Source organism: Diabrotica virgifera, chromosome 4 (assembly GCF_917563875.1).
Source record: "Diabrotica virgifera virgifera chromosome 4, PGI_DIABVI_V3a".
NCBI lineage: Eukaryota > Metazoa > Arthropoda > Insecta > Coleoptera > Chrysomelidae > Diabrotica > Diabrotica virgifera.
Window position 1 is genome coordinate 90,650,690 of NC_065446.1, and position 19,003 is coordinate 90,669,692.

The 19,003-nt window shown below is 36.3% G+C and overlaps 1 protein-coding gene and 1 non-coding gene across 3 annotated transcripts in view; one reads left to right on the plus strand and one right to left on the minus strand.

Moving 5' to 3' along the window:
- LOC114337611 (uncharacterized) overlaps window positions 1-19,003 on the minus strand; it is a 1,328,959-nt gene that overhangs the window by 664,966 nt on the left and 644,990 nt on the right. For both annotated transcript variants that reach the window (XM_050648259.1, XM_050648258.1), the window contains exon 4: window positions 5,340-5,405. In XM_050648259.1, the coding sequence (XP_050504216.1) occupies window positions 5,340-5,379 (40 nt within the window). In that variant the 5' untranslated portion in view covers window positions 5,380-5,405. The remainder of the gene's footprint in view (window positions 1-5,339; window positions 5,406-19,003) is intronic.
- On the plus strand, window positions 28-99 carry Trnap-agg (transfer RNA proline (anticodon AGG)). The gene has a single exon. It is a non-coding gene; the product is annotated as a tRNA-Pro (tRNA).

Here is a 19,003-nt window from a genome sequence, read left to right on the forward strand (position 1 = left end):
ACTACGGTTTTTCTCTGTGATTATCATGGCTCGTTGGTCTAGGGGTATGATTTCCGCTTAGGGTGCGGGAGGTCCCGGGTTCAAATCCCGGACGAGCCCAAACTTTTTGTTTTTTTATTACTTTTAAATGCAATAATATAGGTCATAAAAGTATACATAATAATTATAGATATAGATTAGTACTCACTTATGTGTAAAGACGTAAATAACTAATAGAGTAAGTATGGTTCATTCCATGTCAAATCACTCAGACAAAAACTTTTGGGTCTCAGATTTGTCTGAAACTTGGTGTGTAGCTTCTGCGGAAAGTAAAAATATTTGCTTGACCTAAAGCATTAAGGCCCAAACAGTCTTCTTTTTTTTCTTAAAATATCATTTTTGGCGATATTACAGTGATTTGGTATTTACTTAAATAAATTTGTATATTTTATAATAAAGTAGGTATCAATGGAAAAAATAATATTTTCATAGAAGGTACTCAAAAATGTCATTATAAGTTATTTTGATTCAAAACAAGTTTTTTATCAAGACGTTCGGATACAATTAGTGTCTCTTTGCAAAGACAATGACGCCGACTTTGCAAAATAACAAGACAATTACTCAACACACACACACTACACATGACACTAGGTAGCTAACGGCAAAAATTCACCGTACCTACCATGCCAATGGACATTAGTTGTCGAGGCATTAGCTAAATAAAAAAAAAGTTTTTTTATCAAGTGTAGAAAACGTTAAAATACCGTTTTTTACATTTTCCTCCATTGCCAAAATAGATATACCTCGATTTGGCTGAAAATTTGCCCACACGTTGCCAAAACATAAGACATTAAGTGGTTAAAAGGATTTTTATAGTTTTACAATGAAAAAAAAAGTAACATGCAATGATATTAATCAGAGTACAAAATATAATAAGTCATAATAGTCCAGTCGCGATAGCCTGTCGAGTCAGCACGCCGAGCTGCCCAAAATTTTATTTTTCTTATCTTTAAAGGGGTCAATAGTAATGTAAATTTAAAATCGCGAATGAATTCCGCCGTTGCGTTAGCCGCCATCTTGATTTTAAAGGAGAACCCTCAATATCTCAGCTATTTTCAACTTTTGGACCAAAAGTGTAACGACTGAAATTGTTGAAAATATGATTTTCTATAATTTCTTTTATTACAATATTTTCGTGTGGTCGATATTTTCTGATTTAAGGGGGAAAATAGTGACAGAGCATAATGATTGCATTATCTCGTTTATTACTTTTACGACAACAATGTACCTATACAAAAATGGAGAGAATTAAATTTTATAGAATTTTGCTCTCTTTCATTTTTTTCATTGTTTTCATTTTCAACTTTTAGAAAAAAATGGTACGAACTAAAATTGTTCCAAATAGATCGTATTTATAATTATTATCATTTCTTTTTAACAATTTTTTTCGTTAGGTCGATATTTTCCGAGTCAATTGTACTTATAGTAGACGCCTATATTTTTGACGCTGATATTGCATTTAATTTTTTGTATTGTAAAACTATAAACATCGTTTTAACCACTAAGTCCTGTGTTTTGGTGAAATGTGGGAAAATTTTTAGCCAAATCGAAGTACATAATATGTATTTTGGGAATGGAAGCAAATGTAAGAAACGGTATTTTAACATTTTCTACACTAAAACTTAATCAAAAACTATTTTGAATCGAAATAACTTGTTATAAAGAAATTTTTGAGTCCCTTCTATTAAAACATTATTTTTTCCATTGACACTATAAAAAAATATACAAATTTATTTAAATAAGTACCAAATACCCAAAGGCCGTAAAAGAAGAAAAAAAAGTACCAAATCACTGTAAAATCGATAAAAATGATATTTTGAGAAAAAAAGAAGAATACTGTTCGCGCTTAAATGCTTCAGCTCAAGCTAATTTTTACGCTCCGCAGAAGCTTTACATCAAGTTTCAGACAAATCGGTGATCCAAAATTAAGTGGTTTTGCAATGGAATCACCCGTATCCATATAATAGGTAGGTACACAACATAATAGGTATGCTCTTCACAACAGAAAACTAAAAAATCTGGAACTCATTTTATGTTGATTTGACTTAAGTCACCGTATCAAAAAATGATTTACACGAAAGATAGGGAGGGCTCTTTAGTGCCCTACCATCGCATCGGTTCAATTCAAATATCTTCAAAAAGTTCGATTTTAAGTGATAACATTAGAACTGTTCAATAACAAAAAAAATATGGTATGTAGTATACAACACTCTCTCCTTTTTACAAATAATCTGACTAACCTTTTTTTCTCTTCTTTCCTTCCTCTTATGGATTGTGTAGTCCTGGATTCTCCCACACGTGCTCCTTGGATGCTATGACAGTCTTTCTTGTACAAACTGTTTCGCAAATAAACGACAGCACTCGCTCGTAATCTCTCCTCAATTTTCTCTCTGCTCGATATCTTGTGCAATCTGATATAACCCGGCTACTCGTTCCAGACAGAAAACTGGGATCTCTTCGGGCACGAGGAGATTGAACTTCTCAACTCGATCAACGATTTGTTTCAACACGATTCTGCTTATCATGGCCACCAACTCCACCACTTTACACAAACTTACTACTTTTCAAAAAACTGGACTGGTCTCTTCAGATCTTCTTTGCACAGTGAATCTTTCTTCCTCATCAAACTCAGACTCAACATTCTCTTCCCCTCCATAAGTCTCTCTCGCCCAATCACAAAACATTCTCTCTACCCATTACATCCATACTTTCATTTCTTAAGAACAGATTATTTTTTTATACAACTTTTCCGTTTTGTCAAATTCCAGGAGACACCAAAATTACTCTTGTTTTTCTACATGCTAAACAAAAAACCTTCTATTCTAAAACTCAACCATCGTATTTATCGGCTCTCCTTCTAAGAGTCATTTGTACACGTCCTTTTGTTAACTTCTAAGCGAAATAAATATACTTTCTAATCCTACCGAATAAATGTATAAGTCCGTTCAGAGAACCATTAACAAATCACTAACGATTTTCACTTTCCGCGAAACGCTGTTTACCAACTAAATTATACTATTTACAATTTTTGGTCATATACAGGGCGATGAAAATCTATGATCTCGTGGTCTCTGATATAAATTAATTTTCTAAAATTATATAACAATACATAAAACTTTATCATGCTGTGTCGTAGGGACATTCAAGATTACGGGCAGTGAGTAACTGTCGCATCATTTTGCCTGTTCAATTCTACATTTAACCTCTTGTTCTTGGTCTATGGTTTCATGTATCCAACATCCTAGGTACTTAAACTTTTTCACTTGTTCAACAAGTTTGTTGTTGACTAGTTTGTTTATAACTGGTGTGTGCATTTTTGAAATCACCATTGTTTTAGTTTTTTTTACATTTACCTTAAGGCCATATATTTCTCCTTCTCGCACTACTTTGGTTAACAGAATTTGTAGTTTTTCTTCACTGCTAACAATCTACTATATTATCTGCGTACCTGATGTTGTTCACGATTTTTCCATTGACTTTTATTCCTTCTTGTGCTTCATCTAGGATGAAGCACCTTCTCTTTGGATGTTTATGGTTTCAGTATCACCCATTTCGATTCTAACAGAGTCGTTTTGGTTCCAGTAGAGTTCACGTATTGTATTATTGTCGTTCTTTGGATCCAGGTTATTTTTTTGCAAGCATCCTATTAGCTGATCATGTTTGACTTTGTCAAAAGCCTTTCCATAGTCTATAAAGTACAACTACAGTCGGAAAAATTAAAGAATACCCATGAACGAACATATAAAACACGCTGTATTTTCTTGTCACCGTGTCACAAAGAAAACTGTCCAGTGCAAGTACATGTAACAATAATTATTACATGTACTTGCGCTGGCCAATTTTTTTCCAAATCCAAAGCCAAATCGTTTACACGTCATTATTATTTCCCTTTCACGTCCCTGATTTGTCCATTGTTGAGCATAGGCCTCCTCTAGATATTTCCATCTATTCTGTTCTGCGCCTCTAGGTCACAATTGGATAGTAGAGGCGCAATCTTTTGAGGTCGTCGGTTCATCGTGTTGAAGTTGTTCTCCGGCTTTGCTTGTCTGCCCGTGGTCTCCACTCAAGCCAAAGAGGAAAGAAGAAATACTACAGTTCTTATAGATTGTGAAGTATTAATTATGCCCATACTAAGCCTATAATAAGCCACATTCTATATTTTTTAGTGGTTAATTAACTTAAGAAAAGTATAGGCAGACTTGAAACAAGATGGACCGATGACATCAAGTGAATGGCTGGCCACGAATGGATGCAAAAAACAACAAACAGAAATGAATGAACACATCTAAGGGTAAGGACATAAAAAGTAAGTCGAGGTGGATGTGTAGGTCGCGGTAGATGCCACTAGTTAAGTCGCGGTCGATGTCGACAGCACATAGCAAGGAGGTCACCTGCGCTGTCAGTCGAGCTAGAACCACTATCAAGTGAAGTAGTTTAATGAAATTTGAATGACAAAAAGACTGTGCTTTTGCGATGCTGTGTCAGTCAAGTTATGATAGTGATGAAATGCCAGCTGTAAATAATCAGATCCTCCTTCGTATTTCAAAAATTTACTGAATTTAATTACTTTAGAAATTCAAAAATAAACTAAATACAAAAAAGGGATTATATAAAAAGTATCAACTCAGATAGCGCAGGTAATAACAACTTTGCTTCTAACAACGTATCAATCACAGGAAAGCATCACAGAGCCGCGCAGTAGACATCCATGTAAAACAAACTCAAAAGCATCGATGTAAACCTCCTGGATGGCATCGCGCTAAACCTCCACCGCGACTTACCTGCTCTGTTCGCTTCCATTCATTACAATGTGTTTGTTTTACATGGATGTCGACATCGAGCGCGACCGACAGCTACAGCTCCACCGCGACTTACTTGTTCTGTGCTTACCCTAAGAGAGGCTTACGTTTGACAATGGATAGAATAGCTGTTGATGATGATGAACTTTTTTTAAGGGATCTGAAGATGGGCTGAAATGGTATAGCCCGAATCTAATCGTCCAGGTTATAATAAGACCAATTGTAAATAAGTATTTTTCAAAAAAGACTAAGTTTTCACTCTAATGGCATATAAAGCAACATAATGCTATTCTACATCCCACCAGAATGAAAACAATGGGAACCTTCTCTGGTTACACCTCCGAGGCTTCTACAATTTGCAAGCCATACGGATACTGAGACTAAGGAAGGTTTGGTTATTCATTTTTAAGTATTTTTCATTTTATTATTACCTTTTTAAAATGGACTCACAGTTGCAAGCAATTCATCATTATTCTCTAGTAACTAATCTCTTCTACTTACTTGTTTTGAGATTGACACAGTACAGGGCAGAAGAAGTCATATCATATCCGTGCCATCACGAGTGATCTATAAATAAAATACTGAAATTAGTGTCTCCAAATTAATAAATCAATAATAATAAGCACATTGTTTTATAAAGAATATTCTGCTATTATTAACCTTAACTTTTCAGCAGTTTATAATCAAGAAACGCAAAATATTGTTACATACATAGTGTATTTAAACAACAAAGTTTCATCACATAAAAAATAAACATTAAGAGAGTACATTAAAAATTTAATACAAATTAATTTATTATTAATTAATATTCCAATGCAGTCAACAACTTTAATTTTCCTTCAAAAGAAGAAGCCATTCTCCTGCAGTTATCCAAAATCCAAGGTATTCAAATACATGAATACATAGTATCTCTACTCATACCAAAAAATGTTATCTTTGCACTCAGAATAACCAACAACTGAGTTTGTATATAATAATATAATCTTTCACAATAAAACTATAATTTTATTTTCCATCAAAATGAAAATATAATTTGCCCTACGTAGTATTCACATCAGCTTGTAGCTGAAATATTGTGCGCGTCACTCATTTTTACACGTCCATCAAGTTAGCAGAACAATGTCAACAGAACACAGTTATTATTATACCATAATTACATGTAAATAAAATGCAAATTTAATGTTCCAAGAAAAAATGTATTGCTCTTTTTTTTAAGTTATCGCATGTTCTGCTGACTTGATAATCAAGCTAGCAGAACAGTAGTTCAAAAATTGATAAATCATTTATAATTGAATACCAGAGTATTCTCCGAATTAAATGCAAATTTAATGTTCCAAGAAAAAGTGTATTGCACTTTTTTTAAGTTATCGCATGTTCTGCTAACTTGATTTCAAGCTAACATAACAGTAGTTCAGAAATTTATCAATCATTTATCATAGAATACCGCAGTATTCTCTGAATTAAATGCAAATTTAATGTTCCAACAAAAAAATGAATTCTCTTTTTTTCGGAAAGAAAATTCAGTTCCACTGGTGCTATCTAATACCTATACTCACGTTGTTATTCTTTTAGGTTAAGTCAAACCTTACCGGGAGTCTATTGCGCAAATTCGTTTACAGCTTTGCTTAATTATGACACGAGATTTTATAGATTTTCTAGACTCTTGCTGCACGGAAACAATAAATTGCACGTGCAAAATGATCTTATTCGCACATTCCAAGAAACAGTTGATAACCATTCGCGTTTGGCCGGTAGCTAAAACGTGGGAATTTTACCAATAATTACCAAAAGCAGATGCGATTAGAAACTCTAGATCCATTCTCCTTCACTGCACATTTGAAGATTTTTTACCATTATTATTCGTCAATATTGCTTCAATAATATTAACTGTGTAAAGAGTAATAAAGGTTGCCTTTCTGACAATTCAACAAAAATCAATTCTCTATGGTTCCGACATTCGGTTTTCAATAATAAAAAAAAATATCATTTACAATGACAACACCGACTGGGCAATAAAAAAAGGATTTCGGTATAACCACTATTAAGAACTTGTATGTTTATATACAAATACCAGCTTCACATGTGCTTAAAAAAATTTAAGGATTAAAATATAATGATCACTCGTGTCCCAGTCGAGCGTGTACATTAAAGGGTTAAGAATATTGTGTTGCTACTGGCATTATTTTGAAGTTGTTGTTCAAAATGCATTTAATTCAGAGAATACTCTGGTACTTATTCAATTAAAAATAATTTATAAATTTTTGAACTACTGTTCTGCTAGCTTGATTATCAAGTGCGATGTTCTGCAAGTATTAACATGCGATAAATTAAAAAAAAAAAGGCAATAAATTTGTTATTCTAACATTAAATTTGCATTTAATTCAGAGAATACTCTGGTATTCAATTATAAATGATTTATCAATTTTTCAACTAATGGGCCCTGATTCTAATTCAAATTTCGACTGAAAACAAGTCGCATTCAATATGGCGACGTTGAAATGCGACTGTGCGAACCTTGTGGATTTTAGTTGAACTAACGAAATGACGTCACAAAATAGCGACTACCGAAATTAATAGAGACTCCAAAAAAGTGGTTGATATTATAATTTCGAGTCGAAATTATTGTGACACGGACACAATAATTTAATAATTTAGCCGGTAGCTAAAACGTGGGAATTTTACCAATAATTACCAAAAGCAGATGCGATTAGAAACTCTAGATCCATTCTCCTTCACTGCACATTTGAAGATTTTTTACCATTATTATTCGTCAATATTGCTTCAATAATATTAACTGTGTAAAGAGTAATAAAGGTTGCCTTTCTGACAATTCAACAAAAATCAATTCTCTATGGTTCCGACATTCGGTTTTCAATAATAAAAAAAAATATCATTTACAATGACAACACCGACTGGGCAATAAAAAAAGGATTTCGGTATAACCACTATTAAGAACTTGTATGTTTATATACAAATACCAGCTTCACATGTGCTTAAAAAAATTTAAGGATTAAAATATAATGATCACTCGTGTCCCAGTCGAGCGTGTACATTAAAGGGTTAAGAATATTGTGTTGCTACTGGCATTATTTTGAAGTTGTTGTTCAAAATGCATTTAATTCAGAGAATACTCTGGTACTTATTCAATTAAAAATAATTTATAAATTTTTGAACTACTGTTCTGCTAGCTTGATTATCAAGTGCGATGTTCTGCAAGTATTAACATGCGATAAATTAAAAAAAAAAGGCAATAAATTTGTTATTCTAACATTAAATTTGCATTTAATTCAGAGAATACTCTGGTATTCAATTATAAATGATTTATCAATTTTTCAACTAATGGGCCCTGATTCTAATTCAAATTTCGACTGAAAACAAGTCGCATTCAATATGGCGACGTTGAAATGCGACTGTGCGAACCTTGTGGATTTTAGTTGAACTAACGAAATGACGTCACAAAATAGCGACTACCGAAATTAATAGAGACTCCAAAAAAGTGGTTGATATTATAATTTCGAGTCGAAATTATTGTGACACGGACACGAATGAATGGCCGAAAACGAGGTTAGGTTTAGTTTACATGTGTTTTGTTTGTTTCTTGTAAGGAAAACTAAAGCAAAAGTTATTAATATGGCTGGGTTTTATTGAAATTTGCTGGTTTTGAGTAATTAGATAGAATAGTATCAAATTAGAAATATAATAATTGAGAATGTCCACACGTGAATTATCAACTCAATGAAAGATGTAAGGTAATAATCTGGGAAAATTAGTATAAAACAAGGAAAATTAATTACCAGCTATTTTATTGCTGGACATGCTGAAACCAAATAATATTTCATATATTAGTAATATAGCTATGCAAAGTCCACAGAAAGTGTGCTATTTTGTTTATAAACAAATTAGCGCTCCGAAATCTTTTTTTAAAATTATTGCTCTATAACTCAGAAAATTTTAACTTTAAACCAAAAACACTCACATACAATTTAACTGTAATTTAATTCTGCACATTGACAATTTTTTCCGAGTTCCTTCGACGGAAATTTTCCTCGGAAAATTCGGGTTTTCCAAACAAAATCTTTAATTTTCAACTAAAATTTTAGGGAAGTAATTATTTTTCAATAATTAAATAACTTGGTGACATAAATTTTTTTTGTTCTGAGTGTCTTGAAGATATGAGAATTTGTATGTACAAAGAGGACCGGAATAAAAAGGTAATGGTTCAAAGATTGAAATCCTGTTGTTTATAACTCTGTCGCAAATGCTGGTCTTTGACCGGTCATACTTGGAACCACTCCTCGCAATTCAATTTTTTTTCTTCGAAAAGAGCACAGAAGCCGTGCCCTTTTCAAAGCGTTAACTGAATTTAATTTAATCTAATATTTTCTGAGGGATTCTATTTGTTTATAAGCCAAAAAATTGTTTATAACATTCCTGAGACCGCTCAAATAGTCCAATTTCAATTCTGTAAAGTACGTTGAATAGGTATATAGTGCTGTTATATACGAAAATCATAGTTATTCTGGTGTATAATCTTTTTAGTTATTATTTCGACCGAAATTTTTTAATTAAAATTTTAATTATTGCTAAACTATTGGTTAGATTGTCGCCGGCCTCCTGATATACAGTGCGGTGGAATAAGTGTTACCCCCCTGTTACCTTGTTTATTTCAAGAATATAAGCAAAACGCTCGGACAGTTCGATTTTTAAACTAATCATAGTATATTATAGCATCAACGTTTCGAACTTTACGCGATCCCTCTTCAGGTGACAGACATAACTTTGATTTTTTTAAATGGGAAAGTACATCATGTGACATCTCATTTAAAAGCTTTTAAAATACTGATTACAAAAATGTATAATACTTTACTCCTATTTGAGAGCGTAGGCGCAAAATTTTGGTCGAAATATTTTTTTCAAATTCTGAGAAAACGAATAAGTATTTTTGAAAAATTTAAACGCATAATGAAAGATTAGATTATTAAGAAGGGCTGAAAGTCCCTTAGACTAAAGAAAAGTTAATTGTGAATGATATATTTGAAATTAAATAGACTAAATTTTCTCTTTTTTTCATCCCTGTGACATATTAAAATAAACATTATAGAAGTTCTTAGGGACTCTTTAGTCTCGATAATACGGTAATATTTCATTCTGCGTTTAAATTTTTCAAAAATACTTATTAGTTTTCTCAGGATTCGAAAAAAAATGAATGTATTTAAAAATAATCCGACCGAAATTTTGCGCCTACTCTCTCAAATAGGAGTAAAGTATTATACATTTTTGAAATCAGTATTTTGAGAGGTTTTAAATGAGGTGTAACATGAAGTACTTTCCCATTTAAAAAAAATCAAAGTTATGGCTGTCACCTAAGAGGGATCGCGTAAAGTTCGAAACGTTGATGCTATAATATACCATGGTTAGTTTAAAAATCGACCTATCCGAGCGTTTTGCTTATACTCTTAAAATAAACAAGTTAACAGGGGGTGGGGAGTAACACTTATTCCACCGCACTGTATAATCTACTATAAAAAATCTTTCATGTCATCAATTTATTTAATTATTGATAAATAATTACTTCCCTAAAATTTTAATTGAAAATTGCAGATTTTTTTGGAAATATTCGGATTTTCCGAATAAAATTTTTGTTGAAGGAAATCGGAAAAAAATAACTTTGTGCAGAACTAAATTACGGGGAATTTTTATTTGAGTGGTTGTGGTTTAAAGAAAAAATCTTAGGAGTTACAGAGCACCAATTGAAAAATAAAGAAGATTTAGGAGTGCTAATTTATTTATAAATAAAATAACACACTTTCTGCGGACTTGTCATACCCCATATTACTAATATATGCAATCTTAAGATTCGATTTTAGCAATAAAATAGCTGGTAAATAACTTTCCCCAAAAATGGCATTTTTTCGATAATTTTCCCAGACTATCAACAAGTGTTTCGCTGGTTGCGTAGCCAATAAATCCAATAAACCGGAGCGCCAACCCAAATTCTGAGCAGTGTCAACATGATAACGGTAATATCCCCAGTTGTATCTAATATCGAAATGAATAAGAATCGATATAAATTGCGACCATGATGGCGGACTCGAAATTAAATTGCGAAGTCGAAATGAATTAGAATCAGGCCCCTGTTCTGCTAGCCTGATTATCAAGTTAACAGAACATGCGATAACTAAAAAAAAAGAACAATAATTTTTTTTGGAACATTAAATTTGCATTTTATTTACACTTAATTATGGTATAATAATAATTGTGTTCTGCTGACTTTGTTCTGCTAACTTGATGGACGTCATTTTTACCACGTTTAACGGTTTTTTATTCTTGTGTCGTGTCTTTGACACAAATACCGAAACGTAACACTCTAGCCGCCACTGTAAAGTAAAAGCGTATGTTGTAGCACCAATCTGTTCCGGTTTGAGAAGCTGCGGTGTGCGGTCGGTTCGCATTTTCGCGACAAACGCTGGGACAAACGCTGGGACCGTCACGAGCCGATCAAAACCACGTCACTTACTCGCTCTACTGCCTAATCTCAGAACATTAGAAAGGGACGTATGTGTTCGTGTTGGGTTTTGAAGCTCGATTTATATTCGAGTGGCATCGATGGTGGTTTAATCAACTTTAGTGATTCACTTGAATTCAGTTGAAACTGAATATATTTACAAGTTAATACGTGGATACTAAAATGAAAAGTTTTACAGAATATATTTTGGTGCATTTGCAACTTAAATTGGGTTTATGTTTGGGTTTTTAATATAGTTAACTAGTAACAACGGCATAGACTAAGCGAAGAAAAAAGTTCTGATATAGTTCTACGTTCTTTGTGTATACTCGAAATTCAATATGATTATCAGAGACTCGTTATCTACGTCCTAAACATTTGGCGGAGAGCAGTTCAATATTGATTTATTTTTTACTATACAAATTCGCCTCTTAATTAACTTTTTTGCCGTTACCACCTGTTATAGGCATTAGGTACACTAAACTGTTACCACGTGTAGAGACCAGACGCTTAAGTAAATACCTTTACAGTTTCTCCTACTTGCCATAAATGGCGACTAATTGGAGTAGCGGCAAGCTGGCCCTTATATAAGTTCCTAACACGTCTTTGTCTGATAGAAAATACTTCCAACTATCATACGACACCCACCCCTACCTGTGATACACGTCGTGATACTCAAAACTATAGCCGAGGTGAAAACATCCACTAAAAAAAATCCAGTGGATAAACCACTGAGAATAAACTGATATACATAGGACAGGCTCAAGACCTCAAGATGTAATGTTTTAGTAGAAGAGTTAGTAGTCTGGTGCCGACCACTGGACTGGTAACACGCGTGCGAGCGGAGCAGAGCAGCAGCAGCGAAGAGAAGCCGACGAGTAGTGGGGATTACTCGGCTGGGGACTTATCAGTCCTGCCTTGAATGTAAGCGAGGCAACAGTTGAGCGTTTTCACTCTCCGAGGCGAGAAGACGACAAGGAGCCAACGGTGGAAGAAGTTGTACGGCTAGCAGGAATTTTCATTCCAATCACGAATGTAAGCGTGATAGCGAAGTCGTGCACTTCTAAGCCTTAGGCGAGAAGGAGAGGCAAAGGCCGATCGGCTGGATGTGGTGAAACTGAGGGAGTTTGATTTTATTGGATTCTCTGAGACGCCACAGCTAGAGATCGGCTAGCAGAAAAATAATTAGCGGGCTCGACGTGAGCCCGCTACGGGATATCTACTGTGCCTCCGTAAGGGATGGGTGCAATTTAAAACATTGTACCTCGACACTGCAAGGTGTAGTTCTTTAGAAACCTACATCGTGCAGCCCCGGCCCCTAGGTCAGTAGATTGAGAAACGCAAGAGGAACCCGTATCTAGTTCTGTCTGGGTACGTGATCTACCGCGCTTGGTGCAGGGAGCCAACCCTGAAGTCGAGCTGGCGTCGGGCCAGTCGGCAGAAAAAAAGGCTTCGTCAATATTAGGACCGTTCGCCCCCAACCCCAGACGATTGATCGAGCTAGGTCTCGATCACGCCCCCATTCCATGGCGCAATCCCCGCAAATCTATGAGGGCTCACGCAAAGTGGGCCCAAACCTGTTTCAGGAATTAAGTTCCGACACAGATGACTGCTCATCCATGGATGAAAATGGTTTCAAGAAACCTAGGAGCGAGAGGAAAAAGGAGAAATCCAAAAAGAAGAAAGAGGAGAAATCGAAGAACGACGCAGAAGCGAAGAAGGATGGAGAAAATCCAAAAGCAGAGCCCATGGATGACGAGGCAGAGCAGGCAGTCAGAGGCGCCACCAAACGAGCGAAACCAAAAGAGAGCGAAGCCAACGAAGACATGAAAGAGAAGGTACTCAAGGCAAATGAGCAAGAAGAGATGAGAAAGATGCTAGAGGCGATGACGGCAGAGAGAGACCATCAAAGAGCCGAAAACGAGAGACTAAGGATCGTAATCCAAGAACAAAATGAAGAGATGAAGAAAATGTCAGCCCGATTGAATAATCTGTTAGCAGAACAAAAAGCAACGAGAAAACTCATAGAGAATTTCCAACAGATGCCAGTTTCCGAAGTCGAAAAATCGCAGCCACTCCCTGAAGCTAAAAAGTCACCCGCAGAGGAAAGACTTAAAAAATTCGAGAAGATTTCCCAAAACTGAAGTCACCCATCTCAAAAGACGAGACGACATCATGGGAAACCCAAGCAAAAAACGCCATGAGAGCTGCTTCACCCCCAGCAGAAGAATCCTTCAATCTGCCCCGAGGAAATGCCCCACCAATGCATCCATCTACGAGCACGGGTGGAGATACGCCTGCCGCACGGCATCCCAAGGATTCAGAGTCGAACCAAATGGAGACGAACCAACAAGAAGAAGCTGCCGCGTTACCTGAACAACAGGTAACCCGTCAACGAAAGCCGCCTGTAATTAAATTACAGAGCGTGAGCGAGACAAGGGCTATCCTCAGTATAGCCCAGAAACAAAGCGTGATCACGATAAATAAGATCTCCAGAAGCGGAAGGGAAACCCTCATCCAGGCGAAAAGCCCGGAAGATTATCGAAAGATGACCCACATTATTGAGGATTACGCAAAGAACATGACCCTAAAAGATCCCAAGAAGAGACTACAATGGATAGCCTTCCCATTCGAGGAAGAAGTAAAACCTAAAATGGTAATAAGAGGGCTACCAACGAATACCAAAGAGGAAGAGATCAAGAATGACATGGCAGATCAATATAACATTGACTGCCAAGCAGCAAAGAACATGTCAACAAGAGCCGGCCCAAGAAGACAGCTACCTATGTTCGTCATAACTCTAGATCAGGGGGACGTCGAGGCGGCGAGGCGCATAACCAACCTGTGCCACATGAAGGTCGTGGTAGAGGATCTCCGAAAAGCGACAGGACCAACGCAGTGTTTCAACTGCCAAGGCTACCACCACGCCCAGAACGCGTGCCACAAGGACCCCAGGTGTGTCAAATGCGGTGAGGATCACCCCACTAAGATGTGCAAAAGGGCCAAAGAAGTCAAAGCTACATGTGCCAACTGTAAAGGCAGCCATCCAACCAGCTACAGAGGATGCCCTACGTGGGGAAGACCCCCACCAAGGAGGCCGCAACAACAACAACCACAAGCAAGAAGACCACAAGCTACCGGCACCACCTACGCCCAGGCCACGCAGAACAACCAACACCAAACAGCGATCCCTGATGAAGACTACATAGTCAGAATAGTGACTAGGGTAGTCAAAGAAGTTATACTAGGCACCAGGGAAGCACAGAAGTAATGCTGACAGATAGGGGATATTTGAGGATAGGCTCCTGGAATCCGGGCGGTATATCAACGAACCAAAACATCATGGATGAAATCGCCAATAGATATGAGATGCACATCGTAGCAATCCAGGAGACCAAGCTAACAAACAACTTCAACCTAAAGTTCCCTGGATACGATGTATATAGGAACGACCTCAATAGAAGATCAGGAGGAACGGCCATCCTAGTTAAGAAGGGAATCACTCACACCAGATTCACGACTCCACCACTAGTTAACATGGAGCCCAATAGGGCTCAGCACGATGACTTGGGGCCCAAGCAAGCAATTTTTAGTTCCGCGGTTAAGTAAGTAAGACGATAAAGGCATAGAGCGCATCACGCTGAGCCTAAGATTTTTGCATTCGATTAGGGTACCACATGGAATCTTATTACCCAGGATTCCATTGTGAAGAGCATTTGGCTACGATAGTTGTGCCCTCATCGCGCATCAGCGTGCTATGGGGGGGAAGGGATGGCCTGGGGCATTGGAGCGAGGTGGGGTGATCCCTGTTTACACTCGGGTCAAAACACCTCGCCCCAATGAATTGTTACACCCGAATGTACTCTTTCGAGAGGGTGGACATTCCCACAGGTCGGGTTAAATCAAATTGCTTGCTTGCTTGCTCAAGATGTAATGTCATCGTGCCGACGGAGTTCATAGACCAGGGGTAATATTGTGGACTATTATTGTGCAATATTGTAGATTTGTAATCATCGACCTTAACCCGGCACCTGCCACGTGGGGTGCTACCAGCACCCCATAACCCATTTTTATCAAATATTTGGTATTTCAAGTTTGGTAACCAGGCTGTGCGTCATAGTAGCTTTCTATAATATTATATAGCATAGATGTGTTAGTGTTTGAAGTGGTTATTTAGTGTCATTCTGAACTTGTAGCTCTAAAGTCGAATTGGGGTGTCATCATCTGGTACTTTAAGTTCTATTTTTTTTTGTATTTTTGATAAACAGGTCAAAATTACATTTTTTTATTGCAATAACTGATTTAAATTATTAATATAGACTCTTTACTCACTAACTCTTAATTTTTTTAGATATTTTACTTGACTTCATTTATTATGGCTTGGTACATGCTAATTTGCTTATAACACCTTTTTCATTTTATTTTTTAACTTTTATAACATATTAGTGGCTAATAAGTTAATAAAACATGTTTCTCTATATTCTTCTGTTACTCAACACATTATTTTGTTTTTTAAACAAGTAGATCACAGAAAATTTCAAGGGGTGCTGTGAGCACCCCACGTGGCAGTTGGCGCCTTGCAAAGCCACGTGGCAGGTGCCGGGTTAAATTACCAAATTTGGAAAAAAATATTGCGTTTTGATTGATATTTTCAATTTCTTTCCGCCATATTGGATTCGCCATTTTATTTTTAAAAGACAATAATATCGAGGGTTTCACAAAAGCAAGAATCTATAAAGCAGCAATTAGACCTATATTGACATACACGGCTCGCGGAGACAAGACCTGAGACATCTAAAACGAGACGACTACTAGAAACAACAGAGATGAAAATACTCCGACGAATATCAGGGAAAAGTCTGTTGGATAAGGAGAGAAGCAAAAACATAAGAAGATCATGCGATGTAGAAGACATAAATGGATAGGTGACAAAATGGAAACAGGAGTGGAACGAACACATTAGTAGAATGGCAGAGGATAGGATAGCACGAGATAAGTCACCAAATGGACGAAGAAGTATTGGCAGACCAAGAAAAAGATGGTGCGATAACTTAAACAATTTAGGAGGCTAATATTGAAGAAGAAACAGGCTTTAAAGCCTACATACAAGAAGGACGAAGAAGAAGAAAAAGAAAAACAATAATGTGAGCCCAGAGCACGCAAAATACAATTCTATTTTGCTGACGTCACAAAATAGAATTTCATAATGGGAGAATCGACGGTTGGTAGGCAACGTGACGTCACTAAAATAGAATTCTATTTTGCGTGCTCCCACTACTGATTCGTAATCAGCGATGTCAAAAATCCTTCAGTACGAAAGTAATTCCGTGTATGAACAGTGTATGAACAATATCTCTCTTGCCGTTACCCCATTACTAAGGATCGTGATTTCTTCCAATATTCCTAACAATTTTTTCCATTGCTCTCTATCTTCAGCTGCTCTAAGAGCTTCGCAGAAGGAGTTTCCGGCTGAATTCTTAATTTGGTAGGACCATCTAGTTCGTGGTCGTCCTCTTGATCTTCTCCCCGGAACGTTTCCAGAAACAATTAATCTCTCCAAACTATCGTAACATCTGCGAAGCACGTGACCGAAGAATTGCAGAATTCGTTGCAGACATATTGTGGACAGCCTTTTCGTTTTTTTAATCTCGAGTTGGTTGGAAATGGAAAAATCGAGAATGGAAACGTTTGTCCTATGAGCTGTTCAAGGTATGCGCAGCATTCTTCTCCAGCACCACATCTCAAAGGCATCAATTTTTTGGCGCTCGCGTGCGCGAAGATTCCAAGTCTCTGCCCTGTATAGAAATATTGAGAGTACAAGGGCATTCACCAGTCTCATCTTGATATTTTGAGAGATAGATCTATCTTTCCAATCTTTAGTTAGGCGACTCATCGCTTTTTTTGTCATACCAATACGTCTCCGAATTTCTGCTTCACAGTTACCATCGTTAGTTGTACTAGACCTGAGATAGCTGTTTACTATGTGGTATTGCTGTAAGATGTTAGTCAGTTGAATAGTGTGGAATAGCGGAAGTGGACACTCAGGGCGGCCTGGAAACTATGAGGGTTACGATGTCTGCCCATAAAGATAGAAAGTGGATCCACAAGACGAAGTATGGATTCAAACTTCTCCCAAACAAGAAGGAAGAAACCGAGACAGTGAAGTTGCTGAAACTTGGTACAGAAGATGGAGGAACTAGGAAGATAAAACGTCCACACGCTGGTAGGACTTGGAGTTAGAACATTGAGGAGAATCCTAGAGTGGACTGCAAGAGGAATAAGTATAACTATTCACGTATGCACTTATTCATAAATGAAAGGATACTAACAACGTGATTTAACTTTTAACACATTTATTGCCACATTAAAATTTTTTATGTTTGCCTTCAGGCTCCACGTTCAGAATCTCAATTTTAATGTTAATTATATTAACTCACTGAGCGCCTGGGCCAAACAAGGTGTGAGTTAAATACAACTCACGTGGCGTTCAATGTGTTAAAAACGAACGGCGTACTGTGTATACAGGGTGTCCAGAAACTCTACCGACAAACGAAAATAGGAGATTCCTCAGATAATTTTAAGACAATTTTACCCAATTCACCTAGTCCGAAAATGCTTCCTAAGGGAGCTAGAGCTCTTTGAAGATGGCCTCTTGTAATTAGTTTTTCTTAAATATCTCCAGAACGATTCTATTTAGAAAAACGAAAATTGGTACGCATATTTATCATCCAGAGATAAATCGACTCCGTCCACTGCGAATTTCTAGTACCGGTAATAGGCGTCCGTTTTGGGTAGGACAAGGGTTATTTTATCGCATAACTTTTTTGTGTTTAACTTTTAAGCATTCTTGATTCTGGATTATTAAATTGTAAGGTATTTTAGTACTAAAAGGTACTCTTGATTCAAGTCGGTAGGACACCGTTTTCTAAATAAATCGAAAAAAAAATTCAAAGAAAAACGGTGTATTTTACCAATTTAAATTAAGAGTAACTTTTAGTACTAAAATACCTCATAATTTAATACTCTAGTGGCAAAAATGCTTAAAAATTAAAGACAAAAATGTTATGCGATAAAATAACCGTTGACCTACCCAAAATGGACGCATATGACCGGTAATAGAAATTCGCCATTAATAAAATCGATTCATCTCTGGAATATAAATAAACGTATCAGTTTTTGTTTTTCTAAATAGTTTTTTTGACAATTTTTTTGAAATTCAAAAAACGAAAAATTTTCAAATCGATTTTTCTAGAAAACGGTGTCTTCTATCGACTTAAAGAGTACCTTTTAATACTACTTTATTGTAGAATACCTCACAATTTAATAATCCAGAGTAAAAAATGCTAAAAAATTAAAGATAAAAAATTTATGCAATAAAATATCCGTTGCCTACCCAAAACGGACGCCTATGACCGGTCCTAGAAATTCGCAGTGGACGGAATCGATTTATCTCTGGAAAATAAATATGCGTACCAATTTTGGCTTTTCTAAATAGAAACGTTCTGAATAGTGCAGTCATTGAAGCGTAAAATAGGTTTTTACCTCCGAAATTTTTTACTATGAACCGATTTACATGAGATTTTGGAATTAGGCTTATCTTACCCTTAACTTCAAAAGTGATATTGACCCGAACTCCGTTTTTTATTTTTAAGGGGTGAAA